General features: G+C 33.8%; 1 protein-coding gene and 1 long non-coding RNA gene across 8 annotated transcripts in view; one reads left to right on the forward strand and one right to left on the reverse strand.

Moving 5' to 3' along the window:
• GALNT13 (polypeptide N-acetylgalactosaminyltransferase 13) overlaps positions 1-27,398 on the reverse strand; it is a 612,881-nt gene that overhangs the window by 366,954 nt on the left and 218,529 nt on the right. For 3 of the 7 annotated variants that reach the window (XM_050752064.1, XM_050752062.1, XM_050752063.1), the window contains exon 4: positions 6,984-7,124. The exons of 3 other annotated variants lie outside the window; for them this stretch is intronic. In XM_050752064.1, the coding sequence (XP_050608021.1) occupies positions 6,984-7,124 (141 nt within the window). Of the gene's footprint in view, positions 1-6,983; positions 7,125-23,161; positions 23,822-27,398 lie in introns of those variants that run through there. One more of the 7 variants, XM_050752068.1, reaches the window with a different exon arrangement.
• LOC126932844 (uncharacterized) overlaps positions 1-27,398 on the forward strand; it is a 232,934-nt gene that overhangs the window by 36,842 nt on the left and 168,694 nt on the right. The gene's annotated exons all lie outside the window — the stretch shown is intronic.

The raw sequence follows: 27,398 nt of genomic DNA on the forward strand, positions 1-27,398 counted from the left end.
GAGTGTTGCCAAAGGAGAGTAACATTTGAGTCAGTGGACTGGGAGAGGTAGACCCACCCTTAATCAGCGTGAGCAGTATCTGATTAGCTGCCAGCTAGAATATAAAACTGGCAGAAAAATGTGAAAAGACTAGACTGGCCTAGCCTCCCAGTCTACACCTTTCTCCTGTGCTGGATGCTTTCTGCCCTTGAACATCAGACTCCTAGTTCTTCAGTTTTGAGACTCAGACTGGCTCTCCTTCTTCCTCAGCTTGCAGACAGCCTATTGTGGGACCTCGTGACCACATGAGTTAATACTTAAGAAACTCCTCCCTCTCTCTATAGATATAGATATAGATATACATATACATATAGATATTTAGATACGTATCTCCTATTAGTTCTGTTCCTCTAGAGAACCCTCACTAATCCACACCTGCTCCCCCAGTTCTTTGGAAATAAAAACTAAAACAACAACAACAACAAAAAGACAAAATCATGAAGACATACAAAATACAAACATATCAATAACAAATGAGATTGAATCAGTTCATCCATCAAAGAAAACTCCAGGACCTGATGCCCTCACTGTTGAATTCTACCAAACATTTAAAGAAGAAATAATGTCAATCTTTCTCAAATTCTTCCAAAAACTGAAAAGAAAGTAATACATCCAAACTCTTTTTAAGAGGCAAGAATTGTCTGTTACCAAAGCCAGAACAAGGACAAAATAGACACACATGTGCACAAATTACAGGCTAATGTATTTGAAGAATATAGATGCAAAAATGTCATCAAAATAAATGTAAATCAAATCAACAATGCACTAAAAGGATCATCCACCAAGATTATGTGAAATTTATCCATGGGATGCAAAGATGGTTCAGCTCACACAAATCAACAGATATGTTATATCAAATGAACAGAATAAAGAACAAAAACCGTATGATTATTTAATTAAATGTAGAAAAAGCATTTGACAAAATTCAACAAGCTTTCATCACCAAAACCTCACTAAATTAGGTATAGAAGAAATGCATTTCAACACAACAATGAAGCCCATATATAAGAAGCTGACAACTAACATTTATATTCAAAGATGAATAATTGAAATCCTTCCTCTAAGATCTGGAACAAGACAATAATAATCACTGTTACCATTTCTATTAAATAAAGTACTCTAAACCTTTGCCAGAGCAATAAAATAAGAGAAAAAAAAGTTATCTAGATAGAAAAGGAAGAAGTAAAATTGTTGATGTTTGCTGATGACATGATCTTATGTATAGGAAATGACCGCCAAAAACATTGTTAAAAATAGTATGTAAATACTGTAAAGCTACAGGATACAAATTCAACAGGCAAAAATCGGTAGCATTTCTAGACACTAAGAACAAACTATCTAAAAAAGAAATCAAGAAACAATTAAGGAGATAAATCAGTATACTGAAACTTAAAATACTTTGGTGAAAGATATTGATGACACAAATATATGAAAACATATTCCATGTTCAGGAATTGGAAGAGTTAATATTATTAAAATGCACATACTACCCAAAGTGATCTAAACACTTAACGCAATCTCTATCAAAATTCTAATATCATATTTCATATAAATACAATTCCTAAATTACATAGGAAACCAATAAAACGCTCAAATAACCAAGGTAATCATGAGTTAAAAAAAGAAAGCTGAATTTATTACACTACCTAATTAAAAACTATTGTATACCACAGAACTATGATAATTAAAACACCGGAAATGAACCCACACATGTATGATTTATTGCCTTTCAACAAACATGCCAAGAATACTCAATGGAAAGAAAATGTTTCTTCAATAAATGGTGTTGGAAAAGCTGAATATCCACATTCAGAGAAATGAAATTGGATCCTTACCTCATACTGTAAACAAAACTCAACAAAACTCATACCCCAAAATGGATAGAAAATTTAAATGTAAGACCAGAAATTGTTCAACTACAAGAAGAAAAAAACAAAACAAAACAAAACAAAAAACAAACATGAGGGGAAAACTACATGAGGAAGAGCTGGCCAATTATTTTTCTTGGATTTGATTCCAAAATCACAGGCAACCAAATAAAAATAGACAAATAGGATTACATCACATTACAAAGCTACTGAACAGTATAGAAAACAATTAACAGTGTGAAAATCTGGCATATATCTGAGAAGAATTCAATATCTAAAATATGTAAGAAATTGAAACAACTCAATAGCAAAAAAACAAAAAAAATTAAAAATGGGCAAGAAAGTTGAATTGACATCTCACAAAAAAAAAAGAAATACGAATAGCAAACAGAAATATAAAAAATGCTCAATATCACTAATCATGAAAAATGCAAATTAAAACCACAATAAGATATTATCTCACACCTTTCAGAACTGGCAACTACCAAAAAGTTAAAAAATAACAAAGGGAACTCTTACATGCTCTTGGTGGTAATGTAAATTATTACAGTTATTATGGAAAGCTTTACAGAGATTCCTCCACAAAAAAATAGAATTACAAATGATTAAGCAATCCCACTTCTGAGTATTTATCCAAAAGATGTGAATTTGTCAAAGGAATGTCGGCACCCCCATGTATGTTGCAGCACTATTAACAATAGACAAGTCATGGAATCAACCCAAGTGTACATCAACACACAAATGAATAAAGAAATGTGGTATATATACACAATGACAAAATATTCATGCTTAAAAGGAAATAAATTTTGTTATTTTTGACTACATAAAATTGGAGAACATTATGCTAAGTAAAATAAGCCAGGCATAGATGTACAATCACTACATGTTCTCTCTAACATATGGAATCTATAGAAATAAAACTCATAGAGGCAGAGAACAGAATGCTTTTATAGAAAAAAACCCAAAAAAACAAAAAAACATTGGAGCATGGAGGGAATTGGAGTTGATGGTCAAAGGGTAGAAAATCTCAGATGAACAGAAGGAATATGTGGGTTTTTAAAAAATATCTATTGCACCTCATGATAAATATGGTTAATTATAGAGTATTACATATTTGGAAATTCATGAGAGAGTGTCTTTTTCTTTCTTTCTTTCTTTCTTTCTTTCTTTCTTTCTTTCTTTCTTTCTTTCTTTCTTTCTTTCTTTCTCTCTCTCTCTTTCTCTCTTTCTCTCTTTCTCTCTTTCTCTCTTTCTTTCTTTTTTTGAGATGTAGTCTCACTCTGTTGCCACGCTGGAGTGGAGTGGCATGATCTCGGCTCACCGCAACCTCCACCTCCTGGGTTCAAGCGATTCTCCTGCCTCAGCCTGCCGAGTAGCTGGAACAACATGCGTGTGCCTGCCTCAGCCTCCCATAGTGCTGAGATCACAGGCGTGAGCCACTGCACCTAGCTATTTCAATTTTTTAACACAACAAATGTATTTCAGTTAACAGATATTAGCCTTAATCTATTTTATGTTGTTATAAAGAAATACCTAAAGATGAGTAATTTACGAAGAAAACAGTTTTATTAGGTTCATGATTCTGTAGGCTGCACAAGATACATGGTGTTGGCATCTGCTCAGCTTATGGTGATGCCTTAGGCTGCTTCCACTCGCAGGCGAAGGCAAAGGGGAGTAGACATGTGCAGAAGTCACATGGTAAAAGAAGAATCAAGAGATGGAAAAGTGCCAGGTTTTTTTTAACAACCAGCTCTCCTGGGAACTAATAGAGTGAGAACTCACTCACTCCCTAAGGGAAGATGTTAATCTATTCATGAAGGATCTGCATCCTTGACCAAAACACCTTCCATTTGTCCCTACCTAAAACACTGGGGGATCAAATTTCAACATGAGGTTTGAAAGGGATCTCCAAACCACATGTTAACTAGCTTGACTTATGTATCCCATTGAACTAATGAAGCATAACATCACATTGTACTCTGTACATATATACAATTATAAATTGTCAATTTATAGTAAAACTTCTAGAAATTTAAACATGATTACATGGAAAGGCCCACAAAAAGGAACACAATATTAAAGGAAGTAAAACGTAAGACTCACACTACCTGACTTCAAGAGTTACTATAAATCTTTAATAATCAATACACTGTGGTATTAGGCAGAAAAGACACATAGGTTAAAGAAAGAAATATAGAATGCCAAATATACTCATGTAAATATATTCAACAGATTTTTTACAAAGAAGTCATATGAATTCAATGGAAAAAAAGATAGTCATTTCACAAATGGTGCTACAGAACTTGAACATACATATGCAAAAGAAAATAAACCTAGATAAAGATCTGACATGTTTTACCAAATGAATTCAAAATGTATCATAAACTTAAATATAAAAATGCAAAACTAAAAATTTTCTCAAAAAATAAGGTAAAATCGTCATGATGTTTCGTTTGATCATGAGTTTGCGAATATACCAACAAAAGCATGATCCATGAAATAAGAAGTAAGTTGCACTTTATCACAATTAAAAACTTTTGCGCTACAAAAATACCATATGCTAAAAGAATAAAAAGACAGGCCACTGACAGTGAGGACATAACTGCAAAACCTATATCTGACAAAGGACATCTACCCAAAATATATAATGAATGATCAAATTAGCACTGAAATGGGAGAATGAGAGCTGAGTGAGTGGCAGAGACTAACAGAAGTCTCCTTAGTTTCTCTGTTTGTCATTTTTTTGCTTCCTTGATTTACCAATTATATAAGAGTGCCACAGCTAATTTTCAGAAATACACTATGCAGTTGTCTGCTATGGTAGGTACTAGTCAAACTATTTTAATTTAAATTAATTGAAATAAAATAAAAATTTAGTCTCTTCACTGCATATTTCAAGTACTCAATATTCACATGGGGCTAGTGGCTACTGTATTGGAAAATACAAGTGTTAGAACATTTCTATCAATGCAAAATATTCTAAGGGATAGTACTGTCTTGATTCTCTAATGTGGTCCAAACAAACTTCTGTTTTCTTGTCAAAGTTTATTATAAGTACAGTCATGCACCACTTAACAATGAGGATGCATTCTGAGAAATGTGTCATTAGGCAATTTTATCATTCTAGGAACATCATAGAGTGTACTTACATAAATCTAGATGGGATAGACTACTACACATCATGGCTGTATAGTATAACCTGTCGCAACTAGGCTACCAGCCTGTACTTTACTACAATCATGTTACTTTACTGAACACTGTAGGATATTGTAATAAATGGTATTTATGTACATAAACATATATAATCATAATAAAAGTTTCAGAAAAACTAAGGTATTATAATCTAATGGGACCAGTGTCATATATGCAGACCATTCTTGACTGAAATGTCCTTATGTGGTACATGACTGTTTTCAAAAATAAAGCTTTTTGAATTCAAAATTGCTAGCTACAGACACCAGATACAAACTCTCCTCAGAAAAATGTCAAGATCATAGGTGAACAATCATGGCCCTACTGGAAAGCTGGGGGCAGAGTGCCAAAATCAGTTGGAACACCCACAAGAAGCATCTGTGGTGCAGAAAAGGAAGGCAGCAAGAATATGGCAGAGACTGATCCCCAAGGAACATGGAGTGCCTCAAAAAGGGTAGGTGGAAGCGATTCTTTGGCCCCCTCACCCTGCAACAGCTTGCTGAGTACCAAATTGTCAGAGAACCCCTCTGCCCTCTCAAGTCTGGGCAACACTGTGGCAGTTTGAGAACTTCTTGGGGGCAGAGCACCAGATGGCCTGCTTGCACACATGTGGTTACACTCTACACAAGCCTGAACTGAGGCAGTGGGTGCCATACTGGTTGTGCACCCATTCTGGGCCACTGCTCTGACCAGGGAATCTTGGCCTTTGTGTTACTGCATCACAAAATCTCCCACAAACACACCCTAGAACACACTCTGACTTTGGCAAACACAGGGACCAGTAGGTCCTGGAGAGCTGTGGGATCCCTGAAGATCTAATGCATGATATGTGCCACCCCTATGGAAAATGAGAGGGCAAGCTGCCAAAGCACCTCCTAACACAGAGGAAACACAGATGCAGTCCAGGTCTTCGAAAGAGGGGAGCGTTGTTTTGTCCCAGAGGATAGGCAGCACTGGCTGCCTGGAAAAGGAGGTGAAGGAGGGTCACCCCCTCTTCCCCTGTCCATGCTATGGATGTAGCCAAGTTTCTTCCCTCTGGAGGCTGGCATGACTGCACTTGAAAACAATCTTCCCAGTGCTATTCACAATAGCTGCACATTCACTGAAAGTGTGTCCACTGCCTGTGCTCACACAGAGGGCAAGGTTCACCTCTCCCTCTCTATACAGAGCAGAAGTGTCCTTGCATCAGAGGGCAGACCAGCTGCAAATCTATCTGTTTTGGACTGCCTGAAGAGGTTCTTCCCCTGGCCATTTTAGTGCTGCCAGATGCGTTCCCCACCACACCCCTCCCCGCCATCCCCCACCCATGGAACTCAGTTGCATCGTGTCCTGAAGATAAAGGACAGGGTCTCTGTGAATGGAAGATGGCAAGCCCTTATACAGGAGCATGATAGAGAAGTGGATCATGTGTCTGTCTGCTCCCAAGCTGGTGTAGTCTCCTCCCCGACCCAGACTCCAGCACATCTCACCATGAACTTCCAACACTACTCCCATCAGGGGTCAGGCAGGTGCTTTTATTCATCACTGGGTTATCCAAGGGTGAGACAGCTCTTAATCTTTATTGCCAACAACTGGACTGGAGACTAAATGGGAACATAAAATAAAAAAACCTCATGACAGAAGGGAATCGTGCTAGAGTATGAAAGAAGCTTTGTGAGACATCCACACTCTCATCCCCACAGCAGGCGAGTAGGTTCATACACCAAATACATTGCCACAACAACCAGAATTTGAGAAAACCACCGCACCAAGGAACCCAAACAGAACATTGGCTCTCTGAAAGTTCCTAGAAACAACGACAAATGCTCATCTATAACATACCCTACAGTGATAGCCACAGGGGAGAAAAGAATAATAAATTTAAAAGTCCTATCAAATCAATACCAATTTCAAATATAGGTGATTGCTTCTTCAGATGAAATAGAGTCAGTCCAAGGAACTCCAGCAGTACAAAAAGGCAGTGTTTCAATATCTCCAAGAATGATGCAAGCTGTATAGCAATGGATCCCAACCAAAATATAAATTCTGAAATGACAGATAAAGAATTGACAACATGGATTATAAGAAAGCTCAAGACATCCAAGAAAAAGTTGAAAACCAACACAAAATAATCAATAAATAATTTTGTGACATACAGGATGAGACAGATATATTTTAAAAAACAGAATTTTTGTAAGTGAAAAATTCACTATAGGAATTTCAAAATAAAGTTCAAAGCTTTCCCAATAGATTAGAAAAAGAAGAAGAAAGAATGTATGAACTTGAAGACCAGTCTTTTGAAATGACCTGGTCATACAAAAATAGAGAACAAAATATTTTTAATGAACAAAACCTTGGAGGATTATGTAATGTGATCAAACCTATGACTTACAGGCATTCCTGAGGGGTAATAAGAAAAAGAAATTTGAAAAATATATTTGAAGGAATAATGAAAAAAATACTTGATCTTGCTAGAGATATAGACATCAAATACAAGAAAGACAGAGAACACCTGGAAAATACCATAAAAAAGAAACATCAACAAGGCAATAATAAGAAATGGAAAACCAAAGCAAACACCAGTACCTATTATTATATTAGATAAAACAGACTTTAGGCCAACAAGAGTACAAAAATACTAAACTGGTATTATAAAATAATAAAGCATTCAAAACAACAAACTTTAACTACCTTAGATACATATGCACTCTACACCCAAGCACTCAGATTCATAAAGCAAATATTACTAAACTTGAGAAGAGAGACAGCAAGACAGTATTAGGGGGAGATTTCAACGCTTCATTAATCTCACTAGACTTTTTTTTTGTTAAATCAATATTTAGTCTTTTTTAATTTTAAGTTTTTGGGGGAACACGTGATGTTTGGTTACGATGTCTGGATAAGTTCTTTAGTGGTGATTTCTGAGATTTTGGTGTACCCATCACCAGGCAGTGGACGCTGCACCCAATGTGTAGTATTTTATCCCTCACCCCACTCCCACCCTTTTCCCCAAGTCTCCAGAGTCCATTATATCATTCTTATGCCTTTGTGTCCTCATGTTTAGTGCACTGGTTTTCTTGAATGCTAATTATGCTAGAGTGAAGTTGTCATGTAGACAGACTCAGGACCTCTGGTTAGCCAGGGTGTTACAAGAAGTTGAATTAGCTGTTGTTTTCTCCTTCTTTGGAGCAGGGTTGTTCTCTTCTGAGTTGCTGTAATGGATTGAGTGGTACTTTCAAGAAAGCACTAGCTGTAGTTGTAGAAGGGGGATATCCAGATAGATTACTACAGAGAGACAGAAAATCAACAAAGAAATTCTGGATTCAAACTGCACTTTAGACCAAAAGGATCTAATTAATGGACATTTATAAAGCATTCTACCCCAAAACTGCAGAATAAACATTTTTGTCATGTATGTAACAGTTTTCAAAATTGACCATATACCTAGCAATAAAGTCTCGATAAATTTTTAAAAATCAAAATAATATCAAGTACCTTACTGAAGCGGGTGGACTAAAATGAGAAATCAATAGCAAGAGGAACTCTTAAAATTAAAAAAAAAATACATAGAACCTAAACAACTTGCTCCTGAATCACTTTTGGGTGAACAAGGAAATTAAGGTAGATATCAAAACATCTTTTGAAATGAGTAAAAATAGAGAAACAACATATCAAAACCTCTGGGATACAGCAAAAGCAATACTAATAATTTATAGCATTAGATGTCTACATATAAAAGAAAGACATCAAATTAATAATTTAATGTCACATCTCAAGAAAATAGAAAACAAGAACAAACCAAAACCAAGCTAAGAGAAGACAAGGAGTACCAAACATCAGATCAAAACTAAGTAAGAATGAGAATAAAGAAATGATACTAAGATCAATGAAATTGAAAGTTAATTTTTTGAAAGGATAAGCAAAATGAATGGACTACAAGCTAGATTAAAGATAAAAGAGACAAAATTCAAATAAGCCCAATCAAAAATGACAAAAATCACAGTACAGTTGATAGCACAGAAATGCAAAACATCATGAAAGACTACTACGAACGTTTCCATGTGCACAAACTAGAAAATTTAAAGAAATAGATACTTTCTTATAAACATACAACCTTCCTAGATAGAATGCAGAAGGAATAGAAACCTTAAAAAGACCAATAATGAGCATTATAATTGAACTTGTAATAAAATTATTACAACCAAAAAGAAATGGTACCAATCTTACAGAAAAAATTACAAAAAAATTGAGGAAGAGACATTCCTTCCTAACTCAGTCTGCAAATCAGTATCACCATGATGAATCAGGGAAGAATACAACAACAACAACAAAAAATCCCTGATAAAAACAGATGCAAAAATCCTCACCAAAATACTAGCAAACCGAATTTAACAACACATGGAAAAGATAATTCATCCTGATCAATTTGCTTATACTGCATGATGCAAGGGTGGTTCAGCATACATAAATCAATGAATGTGATTCACCACATAAATAAAATTAAAAACAAAAACCATACCACCACCTTAATACATATAAAAAAATCACTTGATGAACTCCAACATACTTTCATAAATAAAAATCCTCAACAAAGTAGGCATTGTAAGAAAATACCTCAAAATATTAGCAGCCGTGTATCACAAACCCACAGCCAATATCAGACTGAATGGGGAAAGGTTGAAAACTTTTCCCCCTAAGAACTGGAAAGAGACAAAGAGGCCCACTTTCACCTCTCCTATTCAACATAGTACTGGAAGTCCTAACCAGAGCAATCAGGTAAGAGAAAGAAATAAAAGGCATTCATACTGGGAAACGGCAAGTGAAATTATCTCTCTTCACTTACGACATGAACTTATACCTAGAAACTCAAAAGACTCCTTCAAAAGACTCCTAGACTACATAAACGACTACAGTAAAGTTTCAGGGTACAAAATCAACATACAAAAATCAGCAGCATTTCTGTACACTAATAACATTCAAGCTACCAACCAAATTCAAAACTCAATCTCATTTACAATAACTGACAATAAAATAAAATAAAATAAAATAAAACAAAACAAAGTACTCAAGAATATATTTAACCAAGGAAGTGAATAATCTCTACAAGGAGAATAATCTCTACTGCTGAAAGAAATCATAGATGATACAAACAAATGGATAAACATCCCATGCCCAAAGATTTCAAGAATCAATATTAAAATGATCACACTGCCCAAAGAAATCTACAGATTCAATTAAATTCATATCCAGTTACCAATGGCATTTTTCACAGAAGTCAGGAAAACAATGCTAAAGTTCATATGGAACCAAAAAAAGTGGTAGCAATAAAGTAGCCAAATAGCCAAAGAAATTGTAAGAAAAAAGAAAAAGCTAGAGGCATATCATTCCTTAAGTTAAAATTATACTTCAAGGCTATAGTTACCAAAACTGCATGATATTGGTACAAAAAGAGACACAGAGATCAACGAAACAGAATAAAGAACCCAGAAATGAAGCCACATAACTACAGTCAACTGCTCTTCAACGAAGTCAACAACAATAAACAAAGGGGCAAAAACTCCCTTCTCAATTAATGGTGCTGGAAATTTTTTTGAAGGTCTCACTGTGTTGCCCAGGCTGGAGTGCAGTGGAAAACACAGCTCACTGCAGCCTCAACCCACCAGGCTCAAGTGATTCTCTAGCCTCAGTTCCCCTTGTAGCTGGGACCACAGGCATGAACCATCATGCTTGGCTAATTTCTTAAAATTTTTTGTAGAGAGGGGGTTTCACTGTGTTTCCCAAGCTGGTCTTCAACTTTTGGGCTCAAGCAATCCTCTTGCTTTGGCTTCCCAAAGTGCTGGTATTACAGGTATGAGCCTCCGTGCCTGACCGGTGCTGGGAAAATTGGCTAGCCATATGCAGAAGAATAAAAGTTGACCCCTGTTTCTCACCATATAGAAAAATTAACCAAGGTGGATTAAGGGCTTAATGGTAAGACCTGAAATTAAAAATCTTAGAAGAAAGCCTAGGAAAAACTCTTCTGGGTGTTGGACTAGGTAAATAATTTATGATGAAGACCTTGATAGCACAAGCAACAAAAGCAGAAATAGACAGATGGCACTTAAGTAAACTAAAATGCAGCCGGGCGCGGTGGCTCAAGCCTGTAATCCCAGCACTTTGGGAGGCCGAGACGGGCGGATCACGAGGTCAGGAGATCGAGACCATCCTGGCTAACACAGTGAAACCCCGTCTCTACTAAAAAATACAAAAAAACTAGCCGGGCGAGGTGGCGGGAGCCTGTAGTCCCAGCTACTCGGGAGGCTGAGGCAGGAGAATGGCGTAAACCCGGGAGGCGGAGCTTGCAGTGAGCTGAGATCCGGCCACTGCGCTCCAGCCTGGGCGACAGAGCAAGACTCTGTCTCAAAAAAAAAAAAAAAAAAAAAAAGTAAACTAAAATGCTTCTGCACAGCAAAAGAAATAATCAACAGAGTAAACTGACAATCTACAGAATAGGAGAAAATATTTGCAAATTATGCCTCTGACTAAACAGTAATATCCAGAATTTACAAGGAACTAAAATGATACAACAAGAAAAAACAAGTAATCCCATTAACAAATAGGGAAAGAACACAAACCAACATTTCTCAAAGTAAGACATGCAAACAGCCAAGAAACATGAGAAAATGCTCAACATCACTAATTGTTAGACAAATGCAAATGAAAATCACAATGAAATACATATTATACCAGTCAGAACAGCTATTATTAAAAAATCAAAAAACAACAGATGTGGGTATGAATGCAGAGAAAATGGGACGTTTTTCATTGTAGGTGGGAATGTGAATTAGCATAACCTCTATGGGAAACAGTATGCAGATTTCTCAAAGAACTAAAAAGAGAACTTCCATTTGACTCAGAAATTCCACTACTGTGTATCTACCCAAAGGAAAAAAAAAATCATTATATAAATAATGACACCTGCACTCATTTGTTTATCACAGTGCTACTCACAACACCAAAGTCATGTAATCAATCTGTCCTTCAAGGGATTACTGGATGAAGAAAATGTGGTATATATATCCCATGGAACACTACACAGCCATAAAAAAGAAAATCATGTCCTTTGCAGCAACATGAATGGAAATGAAAGTCATTATCCTAAGTGGCATATCTCAAACACAAAATCAAATACCACATGATCTCAGTTATAAGTGAAGCTAAACAATGGGTACACACAGATATAAAGACAGAAATAATAGGTACTGAAAAGTCCAAAGGAGAGAGCATGGAAGGAGAATAAGGGTTGAAAAATTACCTATTGAGTACAATGCTCACTATTGTAGATGGGTACACTAGAAGCTCAAATCTCACCATTAAATAATATATCCATGTAATGAACATGCACATGGACCCCCAAATATAAAACAATGCTAAAAATAAGTAAACAAAACCATTTTAATTACAAAATAAGAGGGCTTAAACAAGTTATAGAAGTTGAATAAAGTCAATTTAAAAGGTGAGAAAAGAGTACAAATAAAAAAAGTAATCCATTCAAAAGGTTTTATAATAGAAGGAGGAGGGAGATAATCAGGGGAAAAAACATATCTTAGTTTACATGTCATATCTTGAAGAGATGTTAACCTCATAACCACGTGCCAAATCTGAATCCTCACTCAGCTGGTAACACCATCATATGGTAATGGCATGTCAGTGCAGTTCACAATATTTAATAATGCTTGACCACATTCCAGATACATTAAGGTTCAAATTTAAAGCTGCTGACAAAAAGGACAAGCAGAGAAACACACACTGAGCCCTAAAGCACTATTGCCTCCTAGGAAGGGTACTCAAGGGAGACTCCAGAGTTTGGTCACATCTCCACTCTGCCACTGACTAGCTGTGACTCCCTCTGAGCACCAGATTTCTCAGCTCTAAAAATGCAGGATTAAATTAGTTGCTTTCCTTAGGTTACCTTCCTATTTTTTAGGAATTTTAACATATTTCTTTTAAGCAGGATCTGTTGCTGAACAGAAAATTAACTTTTCTTCCCACCTATTGGTGTAGCACATCATTAACCTGATATTTGGCATAATTCTAGAGGTGTTGGATTATTGTGGGTTTTATTCACTAGATTATGAATTAAGTGAGGACAGAGACGTTCCTGGTCTTTGTTTCTCCATTAAAACCTAGGCTAATGCTTTGAACATAGTAAGCACTCAATAACACTTCATTGAAACAATAGTCTAGCATTAATTTGAAGGAAAAAATTGTATACATTTATGGCAAATCCTCTATAAAAATAAAGACTTCTTAAAATTGGCAATAAATTCAGAATGTGATGTTATGTCTTTTAAGGCTTTAAGATATTTACTTACTTATTTTCTTATTCACTTAATAGTTTATTTTAGATATAGAATTTTTATTTTATATTTTAGATATAGAATATTTCCTCCCAAAGGACAAAAATACCCTATGTGATATTGGCTAAAATCTGCCTGATTCTCTGACTCAATTAACAGGGCAATTTTGCCCTCTTAATAAGCTATATCTTCCAACTTAATCTTTATCATTAATAAAAGTCACATTTTATTAAGACCTTTTCAGATATTTTAATTTTTTAGAACCTGTACAGGGAAGAAGGGTGCTATTTATTGGTGCTCTTCATAGTCATTACTACCAAGGATTTGATAACTATGCTACTAATGTTGAATTTGTCCTGGAGCCAACAAGAAGTTATTAATAGTATCTGGACTACATGGTGAAAGGATGGCATTTTATAACTAATCAGTAATAGCAAGGGAAATGGTTGTTTATGATAGAAATCAAAAAAGCAAGAACATCAGTTGAGAAGATTCTGTAAGAGATGATAAATTTATCTATGTATGCAAGTCTCTGAGTCTTTGTGTATACAAGAAATGAGAAGGCTTTGAGAATCATTTTAGTGTTGAGAAATATTTTTGTCATTTTTAACTGAGCATGAGATTCCTGTAAGCCATCTCAATGTCATGGTGGTTGGAAAGGTGGAATGCCTCTTATGAACCTCTTCTGGCTTGTAGGAAGACTATTTGTCTCTTTTCCCCACACTACCAATTATGCCAGCTGGGTATGTCCCAGAGCCAGAAGCCAGAAGAGGAGTGGATATGTACCTAATACCTAATACCAAATATCAGTAACAGAGTTGGTGATTGGGATGAAGAAACACTTGCCAGGACTTGAGATTTTACTTTATTTGAATGTGTTAGGTACATTCCACTGGAAGACTTCAAATTCAATTTCAATTTGTTTGTGTAAAAATATGTATCATACTAAAAGTGATATATTAAGAATATATATAAATATTCTTCCTTATTATACATACATATACATTGGCATTATATAGAATACCTGTTGTCAGAGTTGAAAGAAACTTCAAATTGCTATTTTGTCTAGCACTTTGCTAATAAGATGACAAGACCATATTTTATAGGTGTGGTATCAAGAGATTACTTTAATCTATGTATTTTGTGGTTTACAGGAGCTGATGAGCACACTTTGAAAATGACAATATTGAACTTACAGAAGTTCATTATCAATACTGAAATCTTTAACATAGGACAAAATCAAAACCAGTGTATTCAAGATTTAAATATTAAAGCCAGCATATTTTATAATATGTGAGTTATTTAATGCCCTAAAATTCATCCAGATAAAACTATGCAATTCTCAGTTAACCTAGAAGTAATCCATGTTATTTATTAAGTTTAATAACTAGTATATTTGGAAGTAAAGACTGAATAAAGATAGAAGTACATTCTATTCACATATTAAGAAAAAAACTATTGTTTCCTTTTTCTCTTCTGTAGGGAAACCATAGGCATTAAGCATAATAAAAAAAGAGTTAAGAATAAGAATGAATTGGGGGTGATGTATGAACATTAGCTTGTTATTGGCAATTTTAAAATAGGGGTTCTTGACCTTTCTTTGTTCTATAGATCCCTTGGGCATTCCAGTGAAAATGTGTAGGGTTGCAAAAAACACCCAATCACATTGAACTACAGCTATAAAAAACATTTTTTAAACACAAATTTGTGATACAGTAATACAAATTATTCTATGTAAATATCTCCTATAGCATCATCTAGTAGCAGATCTAATATTTCTAGTTATTTTAAAGTAGGGATGAGACTGAATGATGCTCAAAGCTATCAAATCACCTGGACAATGAACTAACACCTGAAGGAATTACACAGAAGCTATGTGTCACGACACCATTTAACTGGCTGTATGTGAACAATACATGCCAGATTTATTAAGCCATGGATATTTGCAGTAGGAATTCTTCCTTTGAAAACATTTCTAACATTAGTCAATTATGTATCAAGTAGAGCTGATGAAGACATTCATCTTCCATATGTAAGTATTTTCTCTATTAAAAAAAGAGTTCAGTTTTTTAAACTGGACCTGGATTCAATACAAAAATATAGGTATTGGGAACTTAATCAATAGAAGGCATTATATGGTGACAAAAATAATAAGATACATTATATTATGTTCAAAAATTAATTTATTCATGTTTTCTCCTTAATCGAATACCTGATTTAGGACTTTATGAAGTAGGTTGCATAAGATTAAGAAATCTGAAAGTGGAAATACTCAACATGAAGGTAAGCAAGGTAACTAACTGGGAGATGAGTAGTTCATATTTAAACAGAGAATGTGCTAAATGAATAATATCTGCCTTCAAAAATAAAGTTAGTCTGCCAATTAAATATTATGTGTAAGTACTCAGTGCTAAATTAAATATAAAAATTTGTTTGGAAGGAGACAAAAATAGGAAAAGAGAAGGATTGATTAATTAGAATATTGAATATACATCAATTAAATGGTAAATCTTAATTTTTTATTTGGACAAATACTTTTTTCTCACCAAAATATGTATTTAGAATTCATCTGAATTGTCCAATTTAAGGCAAGGATTACTTCTGGCAAATAATTTTTATTTATTTTATATCCTATTGTGTTATAAAATGACTGCCTTAGTAACTATAAGAGTTTGGAGTAATAAAGGATAGATGAGAATATATGTTGAATCTGTATAGCATTGCACCAAAGCTTACAGCTGAGCAAGCAACCTGAGAGGTGAACAGGACATGACCCAAATATTTCCTTTCATGATCTGCACCTATTGCTTTACTCATTGGACAGGAACTACACTTTGCTACCCTGGAAACTGCCTGGTGGCCTAGTTTCATAGGACCTAGTCCAGTTGGCTTTAATGGGCTGCTCAACTACACTAAGTATTAAACATAAGAAACGGGCCTGGGAAAAACAGTGATAAAAACTTATCTGCATAAACCATGTTTTAAAAGTACTTTATATTTATAAACTCTGAGACAACTATGCAATATCTTGTGAAAATTAAATGCAAAACTCTAAACAATGACAGTCTCCACAGACAGGAAACAGGAACCAAAACCATCATACCAAAAGATCTTACTTGTATGAGAAGTCAGTAGGGAACTGCCTATTACATGACAGCTTTTATCGAGTTTAACAAGCAGATTGATGGGGGATGGGGAGGAGGGAGAATATAATTAGAGCAAGTATATTCAAACCTGGTTTTGAGTTATGTTCTTTAATATACTAGTTGTACACTGAATTATATGAACATTAGACAAGAGTGTTCACTGCATTACTACCAATTTTCTCATTTGCAAAATTAGAAAAATAACTATCCTGTGAAGCATCTGGGATTCCCATAAGAGTCCAGTGGAAAAAAAAAAAGAAATAATGTGTGGCAAAATGCTTTAAACATTTTAGGTCATTTAATTAATAGTTTAACTTATTATTTTTTGTTTAGTTTTTTTTTTTATCTTTAACATGGCAACTGTTGCAGGAAGTTTCCCCTAAACTCTCAGTTTGAACTGTTTTCCTGCTTTGTGGTGTCACAGCGTGCTGGGCACTCACCAAACACACATCACAACTATGCTCGATTCATTTTTGTGAAGGTAGAGTGTAGTGCAGGTACATTAGAGATGCTACATGAATATTGTTGAACTGTACTTAGCTCAAATTGAAAATTGAAAAAAATGCTTATGGGCATTAATTACTCTTTACTCCAAAAATTAATCATATGTTTGAATTTCTTTAAACATTTAGCAATCATTGGCATTTCCATTACAGATATTACAAAAAATAATCATAGAAGAAGAAAGTAAAAGAGAATCCCCTATAATTAAATAATTTATAAAAAGATACAGTTTAAAATGAATATTCACCATTTACTACGTATTTCCCATCTCATTTTCTTTACTCATGTTATTTTATTTCTCCTACAATTGAGATTTTATTGAGACATAAGTAGGGCTACATTATTTTCATTTAATGGTACATGGAATCTTTTGAGTATTTCACTTTAAGTACTTAAATTTATATTTTAATTTTTTTCTACTTAGTGCTTTAAAAGTAGACGTGCGTTTTACATTTATTTTTTGAACAAGCACTGGGATGCAATCCAGCTTCTTCCTTGGGCATGGCACAGAATCTAGAGTCATTTTTCTCTGTATGAAATCCTTTAAAGCAAAGAATTACCCTCAGCTGCCTTCACCCCACAATATTCCCTGTAGTCATACTTCATGCCTCTGACTTCACAAGAACATTCAATATATTTTTCCTATTGCAAATAACGTGCTCCTTCACCTGATCTCACATCGGTTGCCACTGTTCATGTTGATGATGGTGTAAATGTTTCTCTGCAAATGTAAATTTCTCTTAGGCTTGATACTGTTAACTAGCCCCTAAGTACATTCCTGGGTACCCTTAAAGCCACTTCTTATTCTAGCAAGAATAATTGCACATTTTTAAGTATTTGGTTATGGCAGTGTGATGCCAACAGTGACAGTTTCCAGTTAATTAAGTTAATTGGGGAAGATATTTTCAGCATTAAAGGAGCTATAGCCTACATGGAGTACACATTTCAAATTGCGTAGCTGCTTTTAAATTCCAAAAGATCCATATTATAACAGGCATTTTGCATATCTCATTTAGTCTAGCAAAATACCTTCAAAAATGACAGAGCCATTTAATGCATACAAAGTGTCAAACGTTTGCCTCAGATTTTCTTCTTAATGATTTTAAATAGTTCTCATTTTAAAATAACATTAGCTTTAAAGATAGCAATGTACAGTAATTCCTATCAATATACATAAGATCTATCAAATAACTGCAGTTAACTTGGCTGGGATTTCATAATTTTTCACAAGAGGACTCATAGGTTTGAGCAGCTGGAACTTGAATTATCAAAAACATCAACTTGAAATCGTCTGAACAAGCATACACAACTAAATTATAGCTTCCCCCCCCCCCCCGACCATGAAGCATGAAATGCCTTTGCTGGCAGCAAGATTCTCTGTACTTAGCTTGAAGTAACAGAGTTGCCAGACGGGGCTGTTGCTTATATAAATTTTTGTAATAAACTCTCAGGGTACAATAAAATATCTGATTAGTTTAAAGCAGTTCTGTAATTTAAATGCTCTATTTAGTTTTTGACTATAGAGCCTACCTTAACTAGTCATTTGGTTCATTTCATCAAAGTTGTTAGTTAATATCTCTTATCTCAATGAATAGTTAAAATTACCTCAGTATAGTGGAAAAAATAAAAGGCCTTTCAGTTTAACCATTATATGTTATCTTCTAATAGAAACCACTAATTCTGAATAAGTAGTTTACTAACATTTTTATAAATGAATTAAATAAGCAATTTAATACAATAATCCCCTATTACAGAAGACACTTAAAATGATATAAACAATTTGATAAATACCTTCATTTCTAGTATTTAGAACTATCAAAGGCATACATTTAAGAATGAAATATATTATAAAAATAATAAAAGGTAACAACTCATCCTTTTAATTTAGTATATTTTATAATGGTTAATACAAATTATTTATATTGGTAAAGTTTTCTTTATCTTGTGAAAATTATTTTGAGTCTTGAGTTTTAGCCATTACAATCAATATCCTTTCTAAATGGACCATGTTTTACACACGTAATAAACATGCCCTTTGCCTTCATTCAATTCAGTAATAAGAACAGAACATTAAAAATTAAATATAAATCAAATTTCCTTATATGGCTATAAAATTACATAAATTTATACATATTAAAAATAAAATTTCATAACAAAACATCATCCAGCTTATACTGCATTGTCTCCACTCCCAAATGGAGATCTTCTCAAAAAGAATATTGGAAGAGCCTTCATCAAAGATCTGAGCACTAGACTTCAAATACAGCCCTAGTAGTAAAATACACAGAGTCCGTTACTGCATATTATCACAATAGTATAACCCGTTTATGCAGTTTAATATAATTTAAGCCATTTTTATAGCTACAGCAAACAGTTGGGTCTTCCTGAGTTTTTTTTCATCCTTGTAAATAATATTGATAATAATTTGTCTGGCTTATCAAATTAAGAACCCTAAATCCTCATGCAGAAGAGTCCAATGTGAAAATTTTGTGATTGCTCTTTATATCCAAAAATATTGCCCAATACTGTAGATTCATTTTTTAAAATGTTGTATTTTAGATTTTTAATATTTAAAATCACACAAATATATAAATATTTCTGTTAGATAATTGTGATATACATGTTTGTGTGACAAGGGAAAAATTTAGGGGCAGTAAGTAGGATAAACACAAAATATCCTAATAGAAGAAAGTTATTTTTATAATGGTAAAGGAAATTTGAGTTGAATATCTGAAGCAATTTCCTGACTCTGAACAATAAATGAATTATGGAACAGGTTCCTGAGACTGTGGTAGAAGCTCAATCACAGAGGTTATTTTAAAATAGACTGAGAAAAGTGCTGAAGATACATTTTGTAGGATAGAAAACCTAGGTTTTCAAAAGAATGGAATGGGTAAATCAAGTTTGACATTTCTTTTGTGCTGATATTTTGGACTTACATTTACAAAATAAATTTTAAATTGTTAAAAATAACTTCTATTAGAATAATGTTTAAAATCTATATATTTTCTTAATATGATAAAATAAAAAGCTGATCAAATTATATATGCATTTCATAAAATAGAAATTAAGCTGAAAATACAAGTTTAAATAAGGAACCATAGAATTATGTAGATTTTCACCTATTCCCAGAAAATAACATATCAATAAAGTTATTTCACTGTCTTTTCAAAACTTAAATATCCCCATATTTTTATTTCTTTAAAGGAGCATTCCACACTAAAGTTACCACCCAGTGTTTATCTTGTTATGCATAGATATCTTTCACAATGATACTATGTACTCACATCATTTTGTATTTTACACAAGTGATAATATTGTTTACACTTTTCCAGTTTCAATTTGTGCTTCTTGCAAGGAACATTCATGACAAAATCATCTTTCTGCTCTTAGTATCTGGCCCAGTTATTGACACATAAATATATGTATTCATTGAAACATGATACAATAAATGATGTTCATAATGTAGGCAGCAAAGAGATGGTTTCTAGAATGATGGTAGAATCTGTGGTCTTTCTCCACAGCAAAACAACCAAAAGTGGTGAAGGTTATACTAAAAAAAAAAAAAAAAAAAAAAAAAAAAAGGTAATCTCTGGAAATTGTCCTAAGAGCAGACAGTAAAGGAAGAAACATTTATTTTAGAAATTCTGCTAAATCTTAGTAAGAGCAGCAAGAGTCTGTGGAATTTGAGCCACAAACACCCACAGCTCACCCACAGCTGAGCATGAGAGAAGCTCCACTCCAGATGGGTGCAGCCAAGAACATAGGGCTCCCTAACCATCCATTCCTAGTCAAGAGGGGTGGTATCTCCTCTTCAAGGGCAGAGCACCAGTGCTTCCCAGCCCCCGTTCCCAAATCTCTGTTTCAGAATCTTTTCCAGGCAGCAACGGCTGAGAGGTCTAGGCTTTTTTCCTTTGTCTGACCCTCACTTCTATGGTAAAACCTCCACTCCAGGTATGGCAAGCCAAGAAAACGAATGGGCAGGCCCTGATCACCCTGCCTCTACTCACTCACAGGGCAAAAGTTTCATGCTATAAGAGGAAAGTTTCAAGCTATAAAAGGAAGACGAGATGCTATGACTGCACCCAGTACCCTGCTTGTAAAGCCAGAGTATCACTCTGAGAGAAGTAGACCACTGTCCAAAAGTCAACCACAGAGCAGGGAGACACAGGCATTTTGCCAGTGGACTAGGCAGGCCATAAGAACAGAGCTCCAAAGCTCTCCTCAAACGAACTCATTTGTTTGGAACAAAGTCTGGGGAAGGTTAAACTTGAAGGCACTCTGAATAATAATAGAGATTTTGGAAGTGAGATTAAGAGAGGATAGTAGCTCATGAGAGTATCAAGCTAAACTGTAGGCCAGCTATTCATTCACCATAAAGAATCAGGTAAAGAGAAAGTTAAGATGAGCCCTCCTGTGTTCACAAAAAATCTCAGAGGTGATTCATCCCTAAAACTATCTGCAAAGGAGCCTAAAATTAATTAGATCAGACTCTGGATAAATTGATGCCCCAGGACAATTTTAAACACAATAATGCAATCAGCTGGCAACTGGTATCAAGAACAAAAACATAGCCCTGATACTTTAGTGCAAAAATGTTTTTCAAATGGTCCTGATGTTTCCTTTTAAAATAAGCATTGACTGGACGCGGTGGCTTACACCTGTAATCCCAGCATTTTGGGAGGCCGAGGTGGGTGAATCGCCCGAGGTCAGGAGTTCGAGACCAGCCTGGCCAACATGAGGAAACACCATCTCTACTAAAAATACAAAACATTAGCTGGGTGTGGTGGCAGGCATCTGTAATCCCAACTACTTGGGAGGCTGAAGTGGAAGAATCACTTGAACCTGGGAGGCGGAGGTTGCAGTGAGCCAAGATTGTGCCATTGCACTCCAGCCTGGGCAACAAGAGCGAAACTCCGTCTCTACATAAATAAATAAATAAGCACTGTTACCTCTACTTTTTAACTGTACATAGAAATGATTAGCTGGATATATAGCACTTTTCTAGAAAGCATGTACGAATATTTTTTAAAATACAGAATATGGAGAGTTAGAGTAGGATTAATGAACAAAAGGAAATCACATCTGAATCTAGTTAAAGTACAGGATAGTTTTTTTCTTCATATCGATTCATGCTAAAGATAAAACAAGAGAAAAGAACATTGGAATGTAACAGAAGAAATGAAGGCCTTAGTTTTCCAAAATCAATTAGAGATTCAAGGCTACTGAAAAGAATTACAGTGTATGAGACACAGCCTGTAGCCACTTCTTTATTAACACATTTTCAGTTATGGTAAAAGTGTTCACACTGTATTATAGCGGTCTGTTTAGAAATATTTAATTAGTATCTACTTCATTCACAAAGGGTATCATGCAATTTGCAGAAACACATAACAAATTATATTATTTAAAAAAAGCATTATTGGAAGGTGAGACACAGTAACATAAAGTCAGGAATTGCTACAAAAATACATTTGTATTCTGGCTTTCATAATTGTGTTAAACCTCATAGCTTTTTTTTGACAAAGAGAGAAATATGAATAGTTGTGAGCTTCCCATTTATATTCCAAGAAAATAGTATTGTTGCTCTGAAATTACACTATTCTGGCACTGAGGTCTAAAAGAAACATCTTCCACGTGTCAGGAAGATGAACCACATATATAATGATACCATTGCTTGAATGTATCGAGTTCAAAAGTTATTGATTTTATACCGTTTTTCTCAATTATTTTAGGGGACACATGAGCAGATATAGTTGAAGTCTACTGATCAAGCTAACATAATTGTGCTTTATAATAATAAACCTTTCAATTATTTATTGATAGGAAGTGGTGGTGGTAGACAAATTGATAGCATAGACTTAGTCAAGTAAGTGTATAATGGACTATGATGTCAAATCATAGCTAATTAAAATAAAATGAATTTGGAGAAACTGCAAGATGGATTTGTAATTGTCAAAGTTAAAAACGTTTCAGTATAATCAAGATATAATAAGTGCTATGAATTCTACAAACATATCTTCAGTTACTGTGCAACATATTTTGAGACTCAATGTATCAGTGACTTGAAAAAAATAAGTACCATACTGTTTACCTAAGGTCTTATTGATTTCGTATCTGCTCAAGTAATCTATAGAAGAGTCTGAAAAATTGGTCTAGGAGCCTGTTCTTTCTTTTTCCTGAAAGAAAATGAAACACAAGTTTTCAGAAGAACAAAAATATGCTATATGTAACATTGCTGGAAATGCCTTTCTTCTTTTGAGAAACAGTTAAGGTTTCTCGTTAGTGTAAAATCTGAGCATATGAACAATTCACAACTCCTTTCGGAAGATAGAAATTTATCTTTTACCTTTTCCTACCAAAAATCTGAATTCACACTTGCAAACATTTCATACAATAGCTGAATCATCTCATAAAAAGCAAATGATGACAACAGTGCATGTGGTGAACTAAATTTCATGTATTTCATCACAAGTTATATTTGTCTGTTCCATCTAGAAAGTTATATATAATGGTATGTTTATTAATTCACTTCATCTTTAACTAACATGTTACTTTATTAGGGCATCAATCTGTCTGGATCCTATCTTGTGTGTATATGTGTGTATGTATGTGTGTGTGTGTGTGTGTATATATATATATGCTTACATATAACTTAAAAATATCAATTGATATGCTTTGCTTTAGTAAATATCATTTAGTTACCAAGTTGTAATTTGTAATTGGTTTTCAAAAAGTTAACCTATGATTTAAAGTATCACCAAAATGAAATCAAAGATAAATCCTCTTATAGACAGAAATTTACATTTACTGGAAGAAAAATAAGTCAGTGCCCTATATAAAAATGCATATAATCAAAAGTTTATGCAGATGAATATACAGAACCCTGCAAAAGTTTATAAAATCATAATTACCCATACATATATCTTAAGATTTATATAAAAAGATTTATATAAAATATATTTATATTTACATATAAATATATTTATATTTACATATATATTACATATGTATAATATATAAATATATATACACATTATATATTTATAAATATATGTATATATATTTATATATGTATATAAAATATTTACATATATTTACATATCATATATTTATATATTATACAAATATAATATATAATTATATATTATATATTGTATATAATACATTATATAGCTATATATTATATATAATATATAATTACATATTATATATTATATTATACAAATACAAATAATATATATTATAAATATATAATATATTATTATATATTATAAATATATATTATATGTTATAAATATATAATATATGAATATATAATATGTAAATATATTTTTATATATTATACAAATATAATTAATGATATATAAAGATAATTATGTGATATATATAATTGATATATAATATGTGTAATATAAAATTATATATTTTAATTTCATGGGCAGGCAAATGTGGGGAAGGAGGACTACCATGACTCAGTAGGAATATAAATATAGATCAGTTGTGTAGACTTGGGTTATCTGGCATATTCATTATAGAAAATCTTCCATAGAACATGCACAAGACCAATAACTAAGCATGACCTTGAAATTACTTGAAAGCAATTAAATTGCCTTACTGAGCAAGAAAAAAGTAAACAGTGAAAGAGAATACAGCAATTTCATTCTTAAGAAATTAGAGGCAAATGTTCAAACTTGTTAATCATGATAAGTTACTCAAAATATAAAAAGATTCTTAAACAATTTCAAATACAATGTCACTAAGGATTGGTCTGTGTTGGGTAATTAAAAAATAACTTTCAGAAAGAAGAAGGAAATCTTTATATAATATTTAAAGATATACACAATATATAAAGATATAAAGTTATTCTTAGGCAGCACTGTTAGCATGTTATCTGGGCACTAACAAGCTTCCCTGTTATTTTAACTAAGACACAATATCTGTATTATAGTTGGCATGAAAGATGGATTTGTTTTAATATGAGTTTTTCAGCATTTGTAATAGAGACAAGTGAAAGCATTAGTATTGTCATAAGCAGTTTTACAGTATAAAATCTCTCTCCAAGTAGACTTAAATAATTTAGGGATTACATTATACTCTACTTAAAATCAATTTCCTAAAATTTAGTAGGTTTACCTTAGAGTTGTAATACTGTTTCATGGCTCACAACTGAGTTTTAAAGGGTCCTTTCATACTTGAGATATATCAATCTAATTTTTATAATTCAGGTCAAACTGGTATAGTAGAAACTATATAAACAAATAATCTTGTTAACCAGTTTGGTAATAAATTTCCCATCATTAATTTATAATTAGAAAACTGTAGAGAGAATGGCCAGAAAAACAAATGTAAGAAACTTAATAAAAAATTATTTTGTAAAGTTCTTTAACCTTTTACAATAAAAAGTGACATTTAGAGTTGAAATAATACATCTGGACCATTAATGTTTGGGACTCTAAAAGTAGCAACTCAGTGGTAGTGTTTAAGCTGCATCTCTTCTCCAGTAACAATTGAGAAGTACATTTATTTTAGTATTCCAGAGGTAGCCTATGTAGATACGGAGCCCAAGACATGAGCTCTTTCAGTCCTTGGGTTGCAGATATGATCATTCTCTCTTTCTATCAATGAAAACAGTAAGTCTGAATAATTCTTCATGACAGTTGATACTCATTTTCTAGGATTCCCCAACAGTGGCAAACTACTCTTATTACTAAAGTCTGTCATTATCACCCAATTCACAAACCATTACTTTCCTCAAAACTTCATTTTCTTCACTTCAGCAGGAACTAAAATAGAACTGCTACTACTGCCATATAAAAGGAAAGGTCAGGCAGGGACATGGTTATCTGGTGAGAAGACACAAAGACTTCATTTAATTATCACTGGTGCAAGTCATAAAAAAGTTAGTTGCTACAAAGAAAATAAACTACCTAGGAATACACCTTACAAGGGATGTGAAGGACCTCTTCAAGAACTGCAAACCACTGTTCAAGGAAATAAGAGAGGACCCAAATAAATGAAAAAACATTCGATGCTCATGGATAGGAAGAATCAATAGCATGAAAATGAATATACTGCCCAAAGTAATTTATAGATTCAATGCCATCCCCATCAAGCCACAATTGTCTTTCTTCACACAATTAGAAAAAACTACTTTAAATTTCATATGACACCAAAAAGAGCCCATATAGCCAAGACGATCCTAAGCAAAAAGAACAAAGCTGGAGGCACCATGCTACCTGACTTCAAACTCTACTACAAACCCACAGTTACCAAAACAGCATGGTACTGGTACCAAAACAGATATATAGACCAGTGGAACAGACAAGAGGCCTCAGAAATAACGCCACACATCTACAACCATCTGCTCTTTGACAAACCTGACAAAAACAAGCAATGGAAAAAGGACTCCCTATTTAATAAATGGTGTTGGGAAAACTGGCTAGCCATATGCAGAAAACTGAAACCGGACCCCTTCCTTACACCTTATACAAAAATTAACTCAGGATGGATTAAAGACTTAAACGCAAGACCTAAAACCACAAAAACCCTAGAAGAAAACCTAAGCAATACCATTCATGGCATGGGCATGGGCAAAGACTTCATGACTAAAACACTAAAAGCAATGGTAACAAAAGCCACAATCAGCAAATGGGATCTAATTAAACTAAAGAGCTTCTGCACAGCAAAAGAAACTGTCATCAGAGTGAACAGGCAACCTCCAGAACGGGAGAAAATTTTTGCAATCTATCCATCTAACAAAGGGCTAGTGTCCAGAATCTACATAGAACTTAAACAAATTTTCAAGAAAAAAAAAATCCATCAAAAAGTGGGCAAAGGATATGAACAGAAAAAAGGTGAGTCTGAAGCAGAGGTAGCCATGGAAAATGGAAGGAAGATGTCTTTCTCATCTTTCTCGTTCTGATTCAAAACCACTTCTTCAAGAAAGTCTGCTCTTTCTCCAACTCAGAAAGCTTAACAAAAATAGTACTTATTTATTAGATGAAATATTTGTCATTTGTTCCTTTCAGTGAAGAAACAGTTACATTTCATAATATTCATCACAATAGAGTTGCACATAAAGTATGCCCAAAACACAAGCATTCCTGCTAACTCAGAAAGTAGGAGCACTAAGGAATTTTAGACACCTTTATGTGCAACAACCTTAATCAACAGAATCAATAATCCAATTAATTTTCAATATTTATGAACTAAAAATTAAGAGATTTTTATTGTCATACAGAATTCTCAACTGCTCTGGCACATAAGACAGAGGAAAATCCCTACTGTGAAGACAACACCACAAAGTCAAATCTCAACTCCATTGTATC

This window comes from Macaca thibetana, chromosome 12 (assembly GCF_024542745.1).
Source record: "Macaca thibetana thibetana isolate TM-01 chromosome 12, ASM2454274v1, whole genome shotgun sequence".
Classification (NCBI taxonomy): domain Eukaryota; kingdom Metazoa; phylum Chordata; class Mammalia; order Primates; family Cercopithecidae; genus Macaca; species Macaca thibetana.